Source organism: Heterocephalus glaber, unplaced genomic scaffold, assembly GCF_053883595.1.
Source record: "Heterocephalus glaber isolate CG9 unplaced genomic scaffold, H.glaber_assembly_v1.0 deba00001773, whole genome shotgun sequence".
Lineage (NCBI taxonomy): Eukaryota > Metazoa > Chordata > Mammalia > Rodentia > Bathyergidae > Heterocephalus > Heterocephalus glaber.
Genome location: NW_028258463.1, coordinates 6769889 through 6784210, shown reverse-complemented (window position 1 = coordinate 6784210; position 14322 = coordinate 6769889). Strand labels below are relative to the sequence as shown.

Sequence of the window (14322 nt, the reverse complement as noted above, 5' to 3'; positions counted from 1 at the left end):
TGCAGTTCTCCGAGGGACTTGGGGTTAGTTTCCAGATCCAACCTATCCCTGAGTTCCAGAGGCCTTGCAAAAGGAACGTAAAGGACTGCACGAACTGTCCAGAAACCAGAAGTAGAAAGCATTGGCGATGCTGGGGGAGTGCGGGCAGAGGTAGCCTGCTGGGGACAGGGGCAGGGGATCCTGCAGAAGATCTCAGGCTCAGGCAGCCTTGAACCCTCCCCCTCCAGCGAATCAAGAAAGCAGGCAGCGACGCTCTGGGGCTGCTTTTATGGGGATGACCTGACAGAGGGCACGGTCCGTACAAAACCGGGAACAATACATACATATATATATTATATACAGAGACGGGGTCCTCCAAGGGCGGGGCGGGGGTGGCTGCGGGCCAGGAAACCGGAAGCGCCCGCGGCCCCGCCCCCTCCATCTGCCCGGGTGAAGCGCATGGGCGGGGCACCAAGGCAGCCAGCACTTGGGGGGAGGCAGGAAGGAGGCGGGGAATGGGCAAGAAATACTGGTCGATGGCGTGGTCTATTTACAGGGGACAAGGAGAAGCTGAAACGGATGGAACAGGGTCGATTTTTTAAAAAATGAACCAAAACCTAAGCTCAGGGCAGGGGCAAGGGGAGGTGGCGAAATGGATCGGGGGTGGGGTGTGTGTGTCTCATCTCCCTTGGTCCAAGCCCTAATTTGGGATTAAAATGGGGAAGTCGACTTCATTTAGAAAGCAGGCTGCCACGGGGGAAGGGGGGCAGCCGTGGTCTCCAAAAATATGAGTAGTAGTAAAATTTTGCCCTCCAGTCAAAATATGGTAAAACAGTGGGGCGTGGGCAAAGGTGGGCATGGCCCTGGGCAGGGCAGGGCGGGTCTCAGTCTCCAGTGAGCAAAGGGGCCGCTACCAAGAACCGGTCCCCCTAAGCTGACCTCCCTTCCTCCCTGGCCTTCCCAGGCCCAGCCAGGACCCCCGGACCCCAGAGGTGGCGGAACAGTTCCAGGAGGAGGTTATGGCTATTTGGCACCTGGGAGAGGGGAGGGATGGGGAGAAGTTAGGGGCTGCTGCCAACTTCCCAGGAAGGGGGAGCCTGGGGCCAGGAACCTGGACTCTCCCCTCTTCCTACTCCCAATCCTCTTTTCCCGAAGGATACAGGGGAAGTCAGTGCAGGGTAGGGCCCAGCCTCCGGCTTGGGGGTGAGCTCTGTCCCTCCCGGATAGGGAACAGGGACCGGAGGTGTCGAGGCAACCCCCGAAGCGGGAGGGTTAGAATGCAACAGACAGCACGATGGATGAGGGACAGGGAAGGTAGAATCTCAAGTCAAGAGACCCAGGGGCCACCCAGGCGCCCCATGGGCAGGGAGCAGCCTCCAGTTGGTGAGATGCTGGGGGAGCCCCAGCCCCATTCCAGTCCAGAGACGAAGGCTGGAGGTTGTAGAGTCTGGCAGTTTGGTCTGCAGGTCCTTGTGTCCATCCGCCACCCAGGCCAGGCCTTGGCTTGCCTCGGCCCTTATGCCTCAGCCCCATGGGGCGAGAAGGAGGCCGCCCTTCCAGCCACCACTGTCTGCCTGGGCCACCTTGAGGGGCCTGTGAAATGGGCCCTCTGGTCCCTGAAGCTGGGGGAGGTGGGGTGGAGGGTGGAGGGGAGTCGGGGCACCTGTCCCCAGGCTGGTAGGGGGCGGGGTGGGGATTGAGGACAAGGGGAGGGGATTATTATTGTCCAGTCCCGGAATGATTCCTGTTAAGTCGAGTTGGAATTCCTCAGTGTTTGCAGGTTGCCTTCCAGTTCTGAGATCTGGAAAACAAAGTGTGTGTGGGGTTCAGGTTGGGTACCAAGCACAGGCCCTGCCCCTCGGGTCCCGTAGTGAGGACATGACCCACCCCAGGATCCATCCGGTGGTGTTAGACGGGGGCTAGCGTGCTGACTCCTGCAAGGGCCCTGACCCCCCAGTCCCCCGGTCCCACCTTGTCCAGGAGTTTGTCCATTTCCTCCTTCCTGGCCAGCTCCGACTCCTCCAGAACCCGCCGCTGCGCAGTCTCCTTCTTCAGGAACTCGATCTCCCTGGGATGGGCAAGGGGCAGACAGTGGGTCGGACAGTGTGGCCAGGCTTCTGCTTGGGGACAGTCAGGGTCCATGGCCCTGTCCTCCGCTCAGCTTCCCCTGGCCAGCTCTGGAGGCCCCAGGTTTTCCCGCAGCCTCTGAGGTCTGGCCCTGTGCTGGCTCCGGTGACCCCCATGAGGGCCCAGGCCCCCCACCCTGGGGCCCCCACCTGTGCCTCTCGGGAAGGGACTGTGGCCCCTGGCACGTACTTCTGCTGGTAGTCCTTGATGAGGCGCTTGGCCTTACTGTACTTCCGCTCCAGCGCCTGGTACTGGGCCTGCGTCTCCCGAAGGTGCTCATCCACCGCCTGGCACAGGCTCTGGGCCTCACCCCAGTAGCCCTCCAGCTTCTCCATGCGCTCCTTGTTTTCCTCCACGCTCTGCTCCAGCTGTGCCTTCTCCACCCGCCAGCGCCCCTTCTCCTGCTCCAGGCTCTGAAGCTGAGAGGACGAGGTGGCGCTGGGTTGGGGGGATTCCTGCAGAGGGGGAGCCCACTGCCCACCGACTCCCCTAGCCTGAGGGCTCCCAACCAGGATTCCCATCGCTGCACCCACTCCACACCCAGGGCAGGCCCAGCTCTGGGACTGGGGCCAGGGAACCCCATCTCTATAAAATATGAGTGATGCCTGCCTCCTGAGCTCACAAGGGCTGAGATAGCAGATGTGGAGGAGCAGGGTCGGGGGTCACCACTGCTGTCCCCTCTTAGCCTTGGCCTAAGCTCCCGGGGCTTCCTGAACAATCTGCCCTCCCAGTTCCCAGGTGACCTCCAGTCCCCAACTCAGTCTGGATCCTGGTTCTCTCCACACCGCCCGTGCCCTGAGCCCCAAAGTCCGAGCCCCAGCCCAACCTCACTCCCAGCTTCCAGTCCTACCTCCCAGCTCCTCATGGGCACCAGGCCTCAAACCTGCATTTCCTCCCTGCTCCCACACACAAAGCTCCTTCCTCAGCTTGGTCACCTGTTGGAAGGTGCCACCACCTCACAGCCCCTGCCACCTGGTTTCCTATGAATGTCTCTTGCTCTCTATGCCCTGGCCACACAGGCCTTCCTGCAGGCCCTCGGGCTTGCCACAGGACCTTTCCACTTGCTGCCTCTGTGCTGCAAATGCCCCATCTAGCTTCCCTCTTGCTATCAGCTCCCTTTGGCTGTCTTCTCAGTGTAAAATTAGGGAAACCCCCTGTGACTCCAGCAGCACAGCACCCACCCCCAACGCTGGGTTGGGTTCTTCTGCTATGGGGGCTCATTAACCCTGTCTCGCCTAGAGTCCCATGCTTGTCACGAAACAGTTAATGGTGCGCCGACTCTAAGCTCCACAAGGACAAAGACTGACTGCTTTTGCAGTCATTGTGGCTGCGACACTCTACCAAGGTATGGCAGTTTGAGCGATGGCCACTCCATGTCCCAGAGCACTCGAGACAGTGGGTCTGCGTACCTTGGCTGGTGCCTGGGTGGGATGTCACAGGGCACACAGGGGCAGTGTCCCTACCGGTGTAGGGGTCTGAGTGGGGGGGTCTGGAGTGCTCTATGCCCGGGCCCAGGCTGGCACGTGTCAGTGTGTGCACTTGGGGTGGTTCGAATTTATCATAGGGGTCTACAAAGAAGGCGAGCCTGGGGCAGTACAAACACAAAGACTTCTAGAGTGTGGCCTAGTGTGCTTCAGCTGATGCTCTTTTTCTTTTATTTCCAGTACTGGGATTGAGCCCTGGGCCTTACATATGCTTGGCAAGCACTCTACCACTGAGCTGCATCCCCAGCACTTTTTATGTTGCCACAGGGTCTTGCTAAATTGCCCAGGTGGGCCTTGAGCTTGTGATCCTACCTCCGCTCCTAAGTAGCTGGGATTATAGTGTGTGCACCATGTCCAGCTAACACTCAGTTTTTTGTTGTTGTTTTTACAGTACTGGGGATTGAACCCAGGGCTTGCACCCTGAGCCCATTTCTTATTTTTTATCTGGAGCCAGGGTCTCCCTAGGTCTCGTTTGCAATCCTCCTGTCTGGGAATCACAGGTGTGCGTCACCACGCCCAGCCATGCTCGGCCTTCAGGATGAGCACCTGGTGTGTAAGGCGCTGTGTTGAGGACTTTCTAGGCCTTGTCTCCCTTGAGTCCTCACAAGGCCAGAAGTACTTTCACCCCCTCCTGTGGAAGGGCACTGAGGCCAGAAGGCATGTAGTGGTGGAGCAGAGTTCCAGAGCTGAGCACTAACTGCTGTAGTCCCTCCCTCCCAGCAGCCTGCTCAGCAGGGGCCTGCACCTCCCTCTAGCCTTTGGCCCCCCAGCCTCCACATGCACATCCACACACATGTGCACACACGCACAAAGAGCACACGCGCACGCGCCCTCACCTTCCTTTTCAGCTGCTGGATCTCCGCCTCAGTCACAGCGTGTTTGATCTGGAGCTGTAGGCAGAGGGCGGCACTCAGCTCCTGCAGGGCAGCCCCTGACCACCATCACCCCACCCCAGTGCCCTCAGCCCACCTCCTTGAACTTGTGCACAAGCTTCTCGGGCTCCATGTCCACAGGGGACAGCGCGTCCTCGTTCTCTGCCAGCTCGAACACCTCGATGGCCATCTCTCCACCCGGGAAGGTGGGACTCAGCTCCTCGTCCTCATCGGTGGCATACTCCCCCGTCTGTGAAGGGCGACAGGCAGTGTGGGCCCCATGGCCAGAGCTGAGGCCAGCAGCTGTCTGCCTAGCAGCAGGGGAGTCCCCTGAAGGCAGGGGCAGCTCCCCTACAAGATAGGAACCCTGACACCAGGAAGCCTCTCCAGTGTGACTCCTCCATCAGAGGTTGTACTACCTCGTCTAACCACCAGAGGGCAACCGCACCGGAGTCCCTACCTCCTCGTCGTCTTCCCCGTACTGGGTGTATCTCTGCTCCATCATTTCCCGCTGCCATCGCTCCTGTTCCAGGGTCTGCTGGATCAGCTGGGCCACTTCACTCTGCTCGCCTGGCCGCTCTCGGCCAATCATAAACCTGCAGGGGCATAAACCAGCGTCATCCCCTGGCTGTTGTGCGGGGAATGCCACCGTTGTTCCTGCCGGGGCTCCCCTCTCCAGACCCAGGCCTCCCAGGGGAGGCAGCGGTGTTAATAACGAATGAGGTGCTGGGTGCTTACTGGTTTCCTTCCCAGGGGAGGCTGCAAGGTCTCCTCCCTGGCCAGTTTGGGGAGGTGGATGTCAACCCAACTTTGGGCTGGACTGCAGGGACCTGAGCTGAGGAGCAGCCAGTGTGCAGGGGGATCTTCCTCTACCACGAGGGGGAAAAGGAGGCAGGGGAAAGGCAAAGATGACCAGGGCGGGACTGGGGCTGGGGGCGTGTCTTGGGTTCTTGCCAAGCCCCTGAGCTCAGGAAGGGGTGGGATGATGGTGACTGGCGATTAGGACGGACGCGGGGAGGAAATAGTGGAACTTCCAGACACCAGCCCCTCCTCCTCTGGGCCACCCACATCCTGTTTCTCTCCACCGCCCTTTCCTGGGGGCAGTGCCCCTCCTGGAGTGGGGCAGGGAGTGAGCCCTGAACCTGATGCTAGTGGTGGGAGGGAAACGGGCCCCTGAAGGCGATGCCCCACGTTGGCAGGCCCAGGGAGTCCTTTCAGGAAGGAAGGGTACGTTCTGGGTGAGGAAGCCCAATTTGGTGGGCTTTGCCCTGCACTTTCTGGTTCTTCAATGAGGGAGGCAGAGACAGGAGAACAGAGCCAAGGGGACTTCAGGGACACGGACATGGCCTGCGTGCCCGCACACTGGTGGCTGGCAGCAGCCAGGGAGCTGGGGATGGGAAGCAGGCCTGGGGCTGGAACCAGTGCCCTCGGCCGGGTGCGGTAGTGGCAGAGCCCACCGTGCCGCCCAAGGCCCTGGGCTCTCACCGCACTCGGCCCTTGGTGTTCCTGAGCACGGAGGCTGCGAAGCTCTGGGTCACTCCCACCAGACTCGTCCCGTCCACCTCCACCAGGAGATCGTTCACCTGGATCCTAGGGGAGGGGAGACTGGTTAGGGGTCACATTGGAGCCTCAGTCCCCCAGGGCCCTGGTCCTCTGTCTACCTGCCGCGAGGATCAGGAATCAGACGGGCCCACTCTGGACAGAAAGAGCCAGGCTAGCCTAGCAGACGTGGATATCCCAGACGGGGAGAGGTGGCAGTGCCTTTCCTGTGAGTCCCACTCGTGTGCCCTCTCACACCAGACAGTTCATCCTGAGTGCTCACCTCTGCCATGCACCTATGTGCCAAGCTGTTCTCTTACCTGAACATTCCTGCCACACCCAAGTCCCCAAATGCCTGAGTCACAGCAGCGTCCCCTTGCACTCACACATGGACCCATATGTGGACACAGGCGCACCCCTGTGCCCACCAGTGATGGCACCTGGCTGGAGACCTGTCATCCACCCAGGGGGAGAGGGCAGGGATGGTCCAGTCCGGCCCACAGGGGGATGAAGAAGGTGAGCCCCTGGGGACACAAGGCCTGTGGCCAAAAGCTGCCCCACATGGGCGCTCCCCAAACCACCAGCAGCTGACCCTGGGAAGGGCCCTGGAATGCTGTCGACAAGGGGCAGGGGCTGTCACCCTTTCTGTCCCCTGCCGTCCTCCATGCCACCTGGACCATAACAGGCAGAAGTCCCTGTACAGGACCAAGCAGGCCTCTGATTGCAGACAACATGGCCAGCCCTCTGTCAGCTGCAGAGGAGCCCTGGGAGGCCCCATCACAAAGCACATCACACACACCCTCCCCAGGGGCCAACAGCCCTTCTCCCCTCGGGCCCAGTCTCAGGGGACACACAACAGGCCAGGAGGCTGGCCCCAGCCCATGGATGTTTTCCCCGACCCCTCCAGGCAGAGCTGCTCAACACAGGCAGAGCACCGCCAGCCCCAGGGCACCCCAGCCTCCCACACCCTCTGCCTTCCTAACTCCCACTCAGGGCTGGGCTCCGCCGTCACTTCCTCTAAGAAGCTTCGCTGCCCGCGGCCCAGGCCTCCCGGGGGTGCCTTTTGTTTGTCCTGGCCCCTTGTGTCCTTGTCTGGTGTCCGTCTGGCTCACAGCACTGCTGGCCTCCTGTGGGCAAGGCCTGGACACTGCCTGCCTGGCGCCTGGCCCCAGCCCATGAGTCAGGCACGCAGCGTTCAGACACACTCGGGACGCACAGCCGGGCCCTGCTCCCTGGCGCAGGACACCCCATACCACATGCGCCTGGCCTCCACTGCCCTTCTCCGGAATGGAGGGGGTTGGGGGGGCCTCAGCTCCTGGCCCTAGCCCAGCCCAGAACACCTGAGGGTCACAGGCACCCTGTCCCCTCCCAGATGGGCGAGAGTGCGGTGGTACCTGCCATCCCGGTGGGCAGCGCCGCCCTCGGTCACGGTCTTGACAAAAATGCCCAGCTTCTCCAGGCCCATGTCGGCCCCAGCCCCCATGCCGATGATGCTGATGCCCAGGCCCTCGGAGTCTGTGGGGCAGAGGAGGAAGATGCCAGGTCTGACGGGCGGCCCCTCATCCTGAACCCCCACTCTAGAGCACAGCTCCCCTTCAGGAGGCTTCGCCAAGCTCCGGAGATGTCCCCCAAGACTGGGGAAGAGCATGGCTCTGTCCACCCCCTGCCCTTTGCGTCATCCCAGGAGCTGACAGGCAGGGAGGTGCCCAGGGTGGCAGTGTATATACAGATGGGGGTGGCATGGGGTCTGTGACAGGACTCGGGCCAAGCCTGTTGGTCTGTCTGAGTCTCATCTATGCCCAGAGCTTCACTGACCACGGGGCTGGGGCCTGGCACCCCCTCAGGGCCACTCCTAGCTACACCGGCCCTGCCTGTCTCTAGGCCTCTGACAGCCAAACTTCCCGGGCGCACCCTCTCCCGGGGGATGGCACCACCACCCGGCAGCTGCCAGGCCTGGGAAGCACCTGGATTCCTCCCTGCCTCTCCCAGCCTCCACCCAGGCCAAAGGACCACCCAGACCTGTTGATTCTACCCCCAGGGCCACCACCAGGTGCACACCAGGGTGGCCTCTCTGTCCCCACAGCCTGCTGTGTACCTCCCCCTCCCCGCCTTGCGATGGCTCGAATCCACCTCAGAAAAGCAGACTCCGTCCTTGCGGTGGGCTCTGGCCCTGCTCGACACCCTTCCGGCCCCTCTCTTCCATCCTCTGCCCCATTCTGCCACCTGGATTCCTCCTCTGCCGAGCCAATGCAAGGGCCCCTTCCCGGGGACCCCTGCCCAGGTCTGGTCAGCTCCTGTTAAATGTTCCTTAGGGCACGTAAGGGCACAGCTAGAGTGGCTGGCCTTCCAGTCTGCTCCTCAGGGAGCCTGGCTGTGCCCGCCACTGTCTCCACCAGAGCCAGGACCAGGCCCACGGTGCCCAGGAGACAAGGTAACAGTTCCATGGCAGGACGGGTGGCTTTGTGCTGGGGCTGGGCTGGGTGTGCCAGTTCCTGTGAGTGCCGACGGGTGGGGGGACACAGCAAGTGCTCAGGACCTCACTGAGGGTCCAGGGCAGGGCCGGACGTGCCCACGTAGCCTCTCACCCTTCTCCAGCTCCACGGGGAACAGCTCCAACCTCTCCACCCGCTTCTCCAGCTCGTACTCCGCGGACGCAGCCATGGGATCGACATCCTCGTTGCGCCGGTCGTAGTCCTCATTGGAGTAGGTGCTGAACACCTAGGGAGGGCGGCTCGTCAGAGGCTGGCAGGAAGAGGCCAAGGGGCAGACTGGTGCCCCCACAAAGGCCTTAGCTCTGCAGTCTGGGGACAACAGCAAAGGGGAGCCCCTTCCAATCCACACTGTGGCTCAGGCCCGCACAGCACAGGCTGGGCAGACTGGCGGGGCGCTCCTGGACGGACACTCCGGACAAAGAGGAAGAGAGAGACGGGACCCAAGAGCCAGACAGGCGAGGGTGGACACGAAGACACAGACTCAGAGGAGGGACCAGGCTGAGCAGGAGAGGCGGGCAGGGGAGGAAGGATGCAGAAGACGCTGGTAGAAGCCAGACAGGGAGGAGGAGGGGAGCAGGAGAGAGAGACGCAGAGGCAGAGAGGCCCCGGGACCTCCCTCTGTCCACACTGAGTGGACACTGAGGCCGGGGGAGGGATGCAGGAAGGACCTGTCTACCCTCACGGAGATGGCCAGGCCCTCTACACCCAGGGCCTGTCAGGCCCCTAGGCCCAGGCCCGTGCCCTGTAGACGGGCACTCACTCGTCTCCTATCCCCCACGCACTGGGTGGCCCGGGCAGGGCCACAGGACCCACATCCTGGGGAGGTGGCAGCCTCTCTGCCCGTCATGGTGTCCCCTGTGCCCCTCTGCTGTCTCCCTCCTCCTGGACCCTGCTCCCATCCCTCCAAAGGACAGTGACGGAGGGGCAGCCCCTGATTCCGGGCCCAGGCTGGGCTGCCCATGTGGAAGGCTAAGGAGCACCATTTGGGCTACCAGGACACATTTGGCTTCGCTGCCTGCAGTGACAGGTTGGCAGCACTCGGAGCCAAGCAGGGGCGGGGAGGGGGTGAACAGCTCTATCAGCTGGCCGCCCTGGAGTTTCGGGCTGGACTGGGACACTGTCTCCCCTGAGGCCCCTGCCAGAGCCCCCTGCGCTCCAGGTGCAGGGCTCCTAGGCACTCTGCGTCCCAGCCTGTGTCCTGTGTCCTGTGTCACTCTCACCCCCAGCGCAGAGGGAGGCTCAATGCCGTGGGGAGAGGAGGCTGCTCCTAGGACTGGACTGGAAGCTGGGCCAGGACGGGCCTGTGTGATTACAGAGCTCAAAGCCCCCAATTCACAGCATCAGAGATGCCCAGGCTCGGGCCCTCAAAGTCCCTCCGGGCTCCGTGCAGTGGACACTGGACGGTTCTCCCAACACCTGGCCAGCAGCCCAGCAGCCCCTTGCAGGAATGGGTTGCCCATCCCACATACAATCCAAGACCCCAGTGCACTGCCCAAGGTCACAAGGGTTAGCCAGTGGCAGGACAGGACAGCAGTGTACCCAGCTGAGCTCTGGTGGTGACTGTCCTCACTGCAAGGTGCCCCAGGGCCTAGGCATAAGCTTAGACACACCAAATCAACTTTGGCCCACTTTCGCACTGAGGGCCCTCACTTGACCTTTGCTCCAGGAAGTGGGTCCTTCTCCTGATCAACTGCCCTCCTCTCCACACACAGACACACACCCTGTGACCTCCAGGACTTCCCCGCAGCCTCTCCTGGCCTTACCCTGCCCTCTTCTCCGAGCCCATCAGCTCCAGCCCCCTGCAGGGACCCCCAGCTGGGAGGAGGCCCCAGACCACCCATCACCTCTATATCAGAGGACCCTGGCCCAGTCCTGCTCCCCCAGATGACAGCCTGGAACTGGGTTCTCTGCCGTCCCAGGAAGCCCCTACTCCCATGAGGGGAACATCTGGGTCATCAAAGGGGCAGAGACCCTGGACTCAGCGCCAATCCCAGGCTGAGGGCAAGGAGAAGAAAATGGGGGGGCCCCTGCACCAGGGTGGGAGGAAATCCCCAGCAAGGTCAGAAGTCAGACACTCAGCCTGCACATGCGCCCTGGCTTCCAGATGGGCAGCCAGCTTCAGTCACCAGGGAGTTGGAAAGCACTGCTCCAAATCATGTGCTATTTTTTACTGAAAAGTCAGGGTAAGGTGTCCAATATAGACAGTCAGAGGCCCAGGCGGGCCACACTCATCTCTGAGGCTGCTCAGAAGACCGGGAGGTAGGGGCAGGTCCTGACTTCCTCCCAGGAACACAGAGGGGGCAGGGGATGCAAGGGGGCTCCCAGATCCCAGCCAGGCTAGGGGCTGTCCTCAGAGGGGAGCAGCAGCCACTCTGGTCACCTTTAGGCAGACCTCTTGCCCAGCTGGGAGGTGGGAGTGGGCAGAGGGCTGGGGGAGACCCGCCAGCTCCAGTGTCCAGTCTCCATGGAGACGGCAAGCAAACATGGCGTTTGGCCAGGCAGGGCACCGACCAAGGAAAGCCCAGGCCCTGGACCCTTCCACTCCAGGGCTGGCACAGCAGGGCCTGAGGTGGTGAGAAAGAACCAGCAAGGCTGAATGCGCCAGTTTAATGTGGAGAGCAGAGGGAAGTGGGGGTGGCCTCGGGCTCTCAATTCTCCCCAGGAGATGTCCCTTCCCTGCCACAGGGTTCTGGGGCTCTCAAAGCGCAAGGCACAGCCCACAAACCAATCACCAGAAGTAGTGGTTGGGGGGTGGAGGGAAACTGAGAACCCCCTCCAAAAGGAGAAGCTCCCACCTTCTTGCAGGGTACCCAGAGGACGTGACAGCAGCACTTGGGACCTGCCAAGGCCAAGGGAATCTCCTATAGAGCAAAGGCATGAGGGCCTCTGCCAGCCACCCTGGGGGATGGCCTGGCCCCACCCCCTTCTCAGCCAGGGCCTGCAGAAGGCCTGCCCCCTCCAGGGTCACATGAAGTGTCCCCTCCCTGTGCAATGAGGGACCCGGGAAGCCGGCCCAGCACAGACCCCAGGGAACAAGGCCCGGGTCACATGGCCAAGTGACTGCTTCCCTCTTTCACTTCTTCAAAGTCCGGTGGGGGATGGCAAAAAGGAGAAAGGACCACCATCCAGTCCCCTACACCTTTATTTTGGGAATTTCCTGGCTCCCTCACACGGGAAAGCAGGAAGCATTTCTAAGCCCCCTGACCCCTCTCTTCCCAGGGGAGCAGGAGTAAGGAAGAGTCTCTCCTGCGGACACCCCCACCGTCACACTGCCCCAGCCCCAGGCTCTGGCAGTCTCCGAAAGGAGCAGTGCCTGGAGAGGAAGGGAAAAGCAGGTGTCCAGGGCTGGGCGGGTGCTAGACGGGGTGGGGCGCCGGCGGGGAACCTGAGGGCAGGTCCGGGCCCGGCCATCCCCGTCCCAGACCTGAAAGTTGTTCCCATGACAAACAGCTGGAGCTCCCCCACGCCCCCCTAGGGAGGGGACTTCTGGGAAGGGGGCTGGATGGCAGGGGCTGAGTCAGCCTGCCAAAAGCCGGGCTGGCTATGGGAGGCGAGGCTGCGGGTGGGCGCGCGCACGTGGCAGGGGCGGGGGGGAGGGCTCACTCACTTGGATCGGCGCGGTGCTGAAATGGATCTTCCGACTCGGAGCCGGGTCTTCCTCCTCCGAGAGCCCGGGGATCTCCACGCACCCTGACTCGGGCTCGTAGGAGGGCTCTCCGTCCTCGTCTTCCTCGTCGTCCTCCTCCAGGGCGCTCCCCCCGGAGTCCTCCCCGAGCCCACTGTAGGCGCTCACGTCCACCAAGTCCGCCTCCGAGAAGTCCTCCTTCTTGGACTCATCCACCTCTTCCTGGGCCATGTCCGGGGCCCGGCCATTACCCACCCCCCTCTCTGGCGCCGTTTCCACCGCCTGTGCTGTCGCTTCCTCCTCCTCTGGGGCTGCGGGAGGCTTGGGCTCCTCCGGCGCGGGGCTGGCTGGGGTGGCCGAGGGGCTGCCGTTCTCCAGGGCCGCGTGCACGGTCACCTCAGCCTGTATCACCTCTCCGGGGGCCGACTCGGCCTCCGACTCCCCGCTTTCCTCCACCTCCACCGGCTTGATCTTGCGCACCTCCCGAGGCTTGGGGGGCGGCCGCGAGGGGGCCACTCGGTGCTGTGGGGGCTGCTGCCCCCCGGGGCCGCGCTCCTTCTCGGCAGGGGCATCCCCCGACGGCGCGGGCGGTGGTGGAGGCGGCGGAGGCTGGAATACGCGGGACCGCTTGCTGACCAGCTTGGAGTGCACTGGGGGCGCCCCTGTGGCCGCGGCCCTGGGGGGCCCCGGCCCGCGGTGCAGGCCAGTCCTCGAGTCTGCCTTCTCGAAGACGGCGCTGAGCTGGCTGACCGTGGGCGACACGGCGTCGGTGTCTAGCTTATCTAGCGCCTCGGTGCTGCCGTTAAAGCGCACCACGACGTCCAGCTTCCGGTCCTGCAGGCCGGCGCGCTCCTGCCTCAGCAGCCGGCGCGCCGCGGCCTCCTTGTCGCCGCCCGCGGAGACGCTGCGCTCGAACAGCTTCCGCGTCTCCTGCAGCCGGGACGGCGCGTGCGGCGGTGGCGCGGGCTGCGCGCAGGGCGCGGGCTTGGAGTCGAAGCGGCTCACGCGCTCCGACACGCTGGTGCCCAGCTTGAGCAGCGCGCTGTGGTCCACGTTCTCGTTCAGGCTGCTGGCCCGCGGCAAAGACAGGCGCACGCCACGATCGGACGCGCGCGGGGCCTCGGCCAGGCCAGCCCCGCCGCCTGCTTCGCCCGGCGGCCCGGCCGGGGTGCCCATCTGCAGGAACATACTTTTGATACGGTGGACGTTGGAGCCATATTTCTTATGGTGGGCCGTCTTGGGTGCCTCTTCGGGCCCGGGCGCGTCGGGCGGCTTCAGCGCCTGGATGCCGGCCTCGTAGGCGCTGCGGTGCGGGGAGGCGCTCCGGAGGGGACCCCCGGGGCCCCGCGGCTCCGTCTTCATCATGGTGGGGGGAGCCAGGCTCGCATCCCCTCGCTCCCTGCTGCGCCCCTCCAGCAGGCGGCGGGCCAAGTCGGGACCACCGCCCCCTCCCCCGGAAGAAAGAAACCCCGAAAGGCCTTTTACAGGGTCTCCCAGAAACCCAGCTGCCAAGAACAGTTAACCCCGCTTTAAAAAAAAAATGGGGGAAAAAAATCTCTGAGCGCCCAGTGTGGGTCGCCTCCCCCAATCAAGCTGCCGGAGACAACCCCCCCCCCAAAAAAACCCGCCCTGATCGGCCTGGCGCGGTCGCCCCCACCCACCCCAATCGGAAAAGCGGCCGCCGGGGCCGCTGGGACCGCGCGCCCAGCCCGCTTACATCGTCCGAGGCGGTGTCACCGGGGCTGGCGACGCGGGAGCCCCCCGCTCCGGCCGCGGGGCACGGCTCTCCGGGAGCCCGGCTCCCCGGCGCCCATGGCTGAAGGCCGGCCGGGCCGTCGCCGCGCCTCCCTCCCTCCCTCCCTCCCCCCCGCGCCCCGGCCTCGGTCTTTCTCTGGCTCCGGCGGCGCGGCGGCTACCCGACACCGAGCGGCTGCCCTTCTCGCCGCCGCCGCTGGGGGACTGGCACCTCTGGGTCCTAAAGGGATCGGATTTCCGGGGCCGGAGCCTGTTGGCCCTCCCCTTCCCTTCCGTCTCAGTGTCGCTCCTTCCTTGCCCAACAGTGCCGGTGGCGGAGAGCCTTCCGCTGCCCCTGAGCCTGAGCCAGTCCTCCGCGACCCGTGGGCTCCGACCTCTGGCTGTGTGGCTCGTCACAACCTACTTAGGCGCACCTCCATTCAGTAGAGGGGGCCATCCAGGCCCGGAGG

At 63.5% G+C, this 14322-nt stretch overlaps 1 protein-coding gene across 1 annotated transcript; it reads right to left on the bottom strand.

The window, feature by feature from the left end:
- Nucleotides 1-248: 248 nt before the first annotated feature.
- Nucleotides 249-14042, bottom strand: Ppp1r9b (protein phosphatase 1 regulatory subunit 9B). Its single transcript, XM_004859679.3, has 10 exons — nucleotides 12101-14042; nucleotides 8587-8719; nucleotides 7396-7516; nucleotides 5948-6052; nucleotides 4923-5058; nucleotides 4560-4712; nucleotides 4427-4480; nucleotides 2296-2525; nucleotides 1951-2047; nucleotides 249-1780 (listed from the first exon to the last, which is right to left on the bottom strand). The coding sequence occupies exons 1-10, from the start codon at nucleotides 13481-13483 to the stop codon at nucleotides 1727-1729; spliced, it is 2466 nt and encodes an 821-aa protein (XP_004859736.1). The 5' UTR covers nucleotides 13484-14042; the 3' UTR covers nucleotides 249-1726.
- Nucleotides 14043-14322: the final 280 nt, after the last annotated feature.

What these genes read in the sequence shown, in the direction of transcription:
- Ppp1r9b (XM_004859679.3), bottom strand. Translation starts at nt 13,483, where the DNA reads ATGATGAAGACGGAGCCGCGGGGCCCCGGGGGTCCCCTCCGGAGCGCC. An exon ending in TCAGCACCGCGCCGATCCAA is followed by an intron (nt 8,720 to 12,100) that starts GTGAGTGAGCCC and finishes CGCCCTCCCTAG; the next exon opens with GTGTTCAGCACCTACTCCAA. An exon ending in AACACCAAGGGCCGAGTGCG is followed by an intron (nt 5,059 to 5,947) that starts GTGAGAGCCCAG and finishes ATGCCCCTGCAG; the next exon opens with GTTTATGATTGGCCGAGAGC.